At 30.7% G+C, this 7,004-nt stretch overlaps 1 protein-coding gene across 1 annotated transcript in view; it reads left to right on the top strand.

Moving 5' to 3' along the window:
- Window positions 1-5,483: 5,483 nt before the first annotated feature.
- LOC112526048 (probable 2-oxoglutarate-dependent dioxygenase AOP1) overlaps window positions 5,484-7,004 on the top strand; it is a 3,258-nt gene continuing 1,737 nt past the window's right edge. The window contains exon 1 of the mRNA XM_025136428.1: window positions 5,484-5,900. Within this exon, the coding sequence (XP_024992196.1) occupies window positions 5,533-5,900 (368 nt within the window). The 5' untranslated portion in view covers window positions 5,484-5,532. The remainder of the gene's footprint in view (window positions 5,901-7,004) is intronic.

Here is a 7,004-nt window from a genome sequence, read left to right as displayed (position 1 = left end):
CATTGCTATTATGGGTAGATTTTTTAAAGTACAATGTCTTAATAAAAAATAATTTGAAAGTACATTGCTGTAATAAAGAAAAACAAAAGTAGAATGCTATAATAAGAAATTTTGTGAAAGTAGGTTGCTATTTCATGCATTTAACCCTTTCTTTTTTATTTGTGTCTAAATAATATTTAAATTATTAATCACAATTTTAGTTACGTCTCCTTTCATTTTTACCATTAAAATATATTTTTAAGTTTAAAAAATTTAATTATAATAATCACAAACACTCAAGTTCTCAAATTAATACTTATTTTTAGATGATGCAATTATATTATTTTTTTAAAGGGTAAAACCGGCATATGAAAAAAAATGATTTGCAAGAGAGCTATTTCATTTGAATTTCACTTACAAGATGAGGTATCTACGAAACAGTTATATTTAGGATCACGTGAGATATGATTTTTACACTTGAAACTTTACAGTAATATACTATGAAGGTAATATTCACAACGTTTTTGCTGTAAATATTCAGCTTTTTTTTACCTTCACAATATTCAGCTATAAACATTGTTTTGTTGTTGTGAAGTTTCAAATGTAAAAATCATGTCTCACGTGTTTCATGAACACAATCTTATCTCACATGAACCCAACCCCTATGATAAATGTAACATTTGCATGCATCGTGTTTTTCTTGCACTCAAAACCCTCTGGATATTTGCTAACTTCGCTAAGTTTGATTTTTTATCGTCGTTTAAATAGGATGGTAAAATTTTCTTCTAAGAAAGAAGCATTTTTGCTGCTGAAAGAGAGTAGCATGTCGTTGATGCCACAACAATGATGGATTGAACGGCCTTTTGTTGTTTCAAGCATTGTGTGGCACGATAGAGATGCATAAACGTGCAGGATTTTTTGACACTGGTATTACAAAATAGATATCATGCATAATATAAAAAATTTAAAAGTTAATTTATAAAATTATTGCATGGGCTCTATTTTTTTTGCTATATTTTTTTTTTTTTGATTAACTTGGATATCCAACCCGCTATGCGAGCCAACTAATTTCAGGGCGACACCTGCTTTGCACGTAACCCGGAGTTACCGTGTTTGAACCTCTGTGGCCACAAGTGGATTTTTGTTCCTCCTTGGATTTGAACCTGAGACCTTCTAACACTTTTGATCTTTGGAGCCAAGCTCAAACCAATCAGGCACCACCCTTGTCGTAATTTTTTGGCTATTTTGGGTCCATTAGATATATATTAAGTATTTAAGTCATTAAAAATTGGAACACTAGTTTATTTTCATAAAATTATCTGTTAAAACTTTAGAACCAATCGATTGTTGGTGTATTTCCAGTTTTTCCCTTGGTTATCCACATGATCGATTTGAGATGCAACATATTAATCTCAATTATAAACAAGTTAGCCCTTAAATCAAAAGATTTAGCCCCCAATATAAACAAATTAACCGACATAGTTAATCCCTAATTCCACTACTAAAAAACTAAGTATCAGTGACAGAAGTTAGCGACGGAAAAAAAAATCACTGATCAGCGAGGGAATTGAGAAAAACCAGTTCCCTCGCTAATCTGCGAGAGATCAACGAAGAAATGGCCAAAAACCAGTTCCCTCGCTGATCCCTGGTAGAAATGGTCAAATGTACAAAAAATAACTGTAAAGTCTATAGAAAGGATCAAATATACACAAAATAACCTTGTAGAGTTGGTTACATTGTTACTATGTTAACACTACTACATCAATATAAATAAACTAGAATAGTACTCGTGCAATGCAACGAGACACATCTCGATTTTAATGTTCTATTTTAATATTTGTCTTTGTCGATGTTATAAAACGGTTTTATGTGTTTTTAAGAAAACAATAATGATATTATTTTTGAATAAAATATAAATTTGAAAAAAAAAATATCAAATCAACTATTTAAAAGTTCTCATTTTTTATGTAATTTCTTTTATTTTTTTACTATAATTTAATTTAACTTTAATAACGAAATAATTTAATTTGGGTTTAATAATATAATTTTTTATAAAGATAATAATTAAGTATTATGTTAGAACTCAATGATTATCCTAATTATATTTTTTGATTTTTTATATTTAAAATGAGATGTTTATCCTATATTTGATTATGTTTATCTGCAGTTAGTTGCATGAAGTCAGATATGAAGCTTTTTTAAATTGTACTTACGCACAATCTACTTACAATCTTGAGTTTTAAGTAATATGCATTATTAAACAGTACTTTATGCATAAAAAATGGTTTTTAAAAGTTTTTGTCAAATGCTTTATAATATAGTATAGATAATTGTAACAAAAAGGACGCTAATAAAAACTTGTATTCGCATTCAATTTTATTTAAAAAAAAAAGGTTTCACCTTCTTATTCACGCTAAACTTTATTAGAGAATATCAAGAATAATTAAAAAATATCACATATAATGTTGTAGATCACTTATATATCACTTTCACTTATATTTACTGTGATCAATAATTCAATATTACATATAATATTTTGATAAAAAAAAATAGCTATTTTTTGGGGAAATGTCGATTAATTGTAGATATCATATGTGATTTCTGATGAAAAATTGTAAAAGAATCTGAAACAAATTATTTCTGTAAAAAACAAATATTATAAATGAAAACTAGATCATGCTTATTTTAAATGTCATATTCAACATGTATAAAATCACATGTACTTCAAAACGTAATTCATAATCTACAAATATCACATGTAATGTTGTAGATAACTTAAATGTTCTTTTTCCGCTTATATTTAGCATGATCAATATCACATATAATATTTTGGCCAAAAATAACAAATTTCATTGGGAAAAAAGTAATTTAATTGTGGATATCATACGTAATTTGAAAATTATAAAAAATATTACGGGTTGGATATCCAGATTAATCAAAAAAAATATTAAATAAATTATTTTAATAAAAAATAACATTTTAAATAAAAATAATAACTCGTGCTTATTTTAAGTGTCATAAAAAATAAATAAAAAATTAATCATACTTAAATCACGAAAATTATATATAAAAAAAACTCATAGGTAAATATCTTAATTAAAAGCATTAAATAATTTTTATAAAAATAAATGAATTTTTAATATGGGCTTCTGTTTTATTAAAAGCATTAAATAATCTTTATAGAAATAAATGAATTTTTAATATGGGCTTTGGAGGCCAAGGCCCCCCTGTTTTTCTTCCTACTTAAGGGTGCGTTTGGTACGTGGAACATGATGGGACATGATAGAACATGACACACTTGTCCCATGTTTGGTGTGTTTCTAAGTGGAACTAAATGGAACTAAGTGGAACACGTATGGGACAAGCTTGTTCACCCTCAACCCCCTGGAACTAAGTGGAACAAGACATATTTGACAAATATACCCATCGATCTCCATCTCCATCTCCATCGATCTCTTCACAGGTTCATCTCGATCGATCTCTTCACAGGTTCATGTCGATCGATCTCCATCTCCATCGATCTCCACCTCCATTTCCATCTCGATCGATCTCCACCTCCATCTCCATCGATCTCCATCTCCATCGATTTCTTCACAGTCCACCTCCATCTCCATCGATCTCCATTTCCATCGATCTCTATCTCCATCTCCAACGATTTATTCACAGGAGACCTCCATCTCCATCGATTTCTTCATAGCATCCAAGAACAAAGGTACGGTCAATTTCTCTCGATTTTCTATGTGTTCTATTTGGATTTCACGAACTGGGGTTTGTTCTATTTGATGAAATTCGAAATGATTTTTTTATTGATTTTGTGTTTTCAGTTGAACCATGAACCGGGTGTTTGGATTTTGCCTACTGTTTCTTCGTCTTCTTCATAGCATCGATTTCTTCACAGCATCCACCGTCTCCTCCATCTTCGTCGTCTTCTTCATAGCTGGTAATCGATTTTGCCTACTGTTTGGATTGATAAATCGATTTTGCCTACTGTTTCGATTGATAAATCGATTTTGCCTATTGTTTGGATTTTGCCTACTGTTTCCCAACACACTCGATTTTGCCTATTGTTTCGTCTGATATGTAGTTATGTACTTGAAATGTCACTGGGGGTAAATTGGTCATTTTAACCAGTTTGGTCATGTTCTGTCATGTCCTGTCATGTCTTACCAAACGTTGAACACCTGTCCTGTCCTGTCCTGTTCTGTTTTGTTCTGTCCTGTCCTGTCCTGTCCTGTCTGCGTACCAAACGCACCCTAATAGATTTAGATTCCAAAACCAGTGTAATTTTTTTAAATTTTTGACAGTGGCCCCTCCAAAAATCATCTATTCATTGATTGGATCCTTATTTACCCATCGAACTGCATGTCGAAACATTCCATATTTCCATTGGAGTCATTTATGTAAAACATATTTGGACAAAAAGTTGATCAACGACAACCATAACCGACCCTATACGAAACCTGCCTCCAAGAACACGAATGTGAGGAGTCATTTTTTTTGTCTCACTCAATGACTTGTAATATATACGTATAAAAAGATCTGGTTCGGTCTAAGAGTGTACGTTAATAATTCAAGCTTTTAACGAGTTACGTGAACTTAATAATTTTCAAAATCGAGCCGATCTCAAACATTAAAATATAATCTCGTTTAACTTAATGAACCAAAAAACAAGTTAACTGATTTCGAGTTCGACCCCATAGATGAGCTTATATAGTTTGAATTTTATCTGTTAATTTTTCAAGCCGAAACTCAAACTATTTGCTATCGACTTAGCTCGTTTCGGTCCCCTCGGTTAGAAGGCTCGTGTTCCGCCTCTGAAATTTTTATGTATGGTATTATACAACAAATGACACATATGCGTTTTTTGGTTATTTTTAAGAAAGTTTTATTCAAGACATGATTCAAATAAATGATCGGCCCGGAATTATTTTCTTGTTTTATCACATTTAATGTTATAAATAAATTATTTTTTTTCCTCATTTATATTTACTATAATCAATATTACATATGATATTTTAACAATAAAATAGCGATTTTATAAAAAAAAAAAATTGATTAATTGTGGATATATGATTTTTTACAAAAATTGAAAAAAAAAACTTAAATTAATTATGTCAATAAAAAATTAGTATTTTAAATGAAAAAAATATCATGCTTATTTTAAATATTATAAAAAATAAAAATAAATGAAAAATGAATCATACTTAAATCATGAAAATTTATATAAAAAAATTATAAATAGATACCTTAATTAAATGCATCAAGTAACTTTCATAGAAAACCAAAAAAGTTATTTGAAATCGACAAAAACACTAAAAAAATCCCTCAAAATCAACCAAAAAACTTTAAAAATCCCTCGAAATGTTGTAATTAGGTTAAAAACACATCGGCAACTTTTCGGGCCTTTAGTCTACCTTAAAGGTGACCCCACTAGACAAAAATTCTGGATTCGCCACTGAACCTTAACCCTATATATATATATATCATAACATAAAAGCTTAAGAGCATACAAGACTTGTCTCTCTATCTTTCTGCGGCACATATAACTGAATCATGGTTTCTCTATCACAACCCAAGCTTCCTGTAATTCACATGGCTGACTTGAATCCTGGAACTGAATCTTGGATCTCGACATCCCAAAAGGTGACACAAGCTCTTGAAAAGTATGGTTGTTTCGTGGCTGTATATGAAAGGGTTTCTCAACAGTTGAAGAAGGAAGTTCTTGATTCCTTAAGAACCCCATTTGACCTCCCTACAGACACCAAAATCAACAATACATCTGATAAGCCTTTCCATGGCTACATGCGTCCAGTTCCTACTCGTCCACTGTATCAAAGTTTGGGAATTGAGCATGCTACAAGTTTAGATGATGTTCAACGCTTCACAAACCTTATGTGGCCTTCTGGAAATCACCATTTTAGGTATTTACTCATCTCGTAGTTTGTTTAGTATTGACATCGATCTATAATAAAAGGTTTTTATAAGTGAAAAATGGGATTCTTGTAAGTCGTTATCATAGTTTTCCATGGTTTTAGAACGATATAAGTTCTGTATTATATATCTATATATACATACATACATATAAAGTTGGGTTTGTTTTTGTGATACTATTTTTTTACACTTGAAACTCCAAAGTGAAGGTTAAAAAAAGTCGGACCTTCATAGCAAAAACACTGTGAAGCTTACCTTCACAACATTTTGTTGTAAAGTTTCAAGTATAAAAAAGTGGTCTCACTGGTCTCACGAAAACAGACTGGTTTCACGCGGTCCCAAGTCTATATATACACTACAACAAAGGGTTTATATGACACTCTCAAATTCTAAACGTCCTAATAGACCTCTTTATAGGACTTAGTTTATAGGACCAAGTGTCCTATCTAAGGATGTTATATTAAGTTTACATGACGTTTTTTTTTAATGTCGTAATAAGTTTTTTAGGACACTTTTAATATAAAGCGTCTCATTATCAACTTTATAGGACACTATTTGAAAAAGTGTCATATAAAAACAAGTGTCCTATAAAAAATTGAGTTTATAGGACAATTTCTCAAAAGTGTCTTATAAAGTTGTTAATACGACACTTTGTATTAAAAATGTCCTCAAAAACTTGTTAAGACGCCCAAAAACGTAATATATACTTATTACAACGTCTTTAGATAGGACGCTTTATATTTTTGTCTTATAAATTAAGTCTTATAAAGCGGTTTATTGAGACACTTAGAGATTGAGGGTGTCATATAAAACCAATTTTGTTGTAATGACACACACACACACACACACACACACACATATATATATATATATATATATATATAGACTTGGGATCACATGAGACCAACCTGTTTTCATGAGACCCGTGAGACCAGCTTTTTACACTTGAAACTTCACAGCAAAATGCTGTGAAGGTTCGACTTTTTTAAACCTTCACAGTGTTTTTGTTGTGAAGTTTCAAGTGTAAAAATGTGGTCTCACGGGTCTCACGAAAACAGCATGGTCTTACGTGAACCCAACCCTATATATATATA

This window comes from Cynara cardunculus, assembly GCF_001531365.2.
Source record: "Cynara cardunculus var. scolymus isolate 2C chromosome LG 13, CcrdV1, whole genome shotgun sequence".
Lineage (NCBI taxonomy): Eukaryota > Viridiplantae > Streptophyta > Magnoliopsida > Asterales > Asteraceae > Cynara > Cynara cardunculus.
Note: the sequence above shows the minus strand (reverse complement) of the source record. Positions and strands in the feature narration are given on the sequence as shown.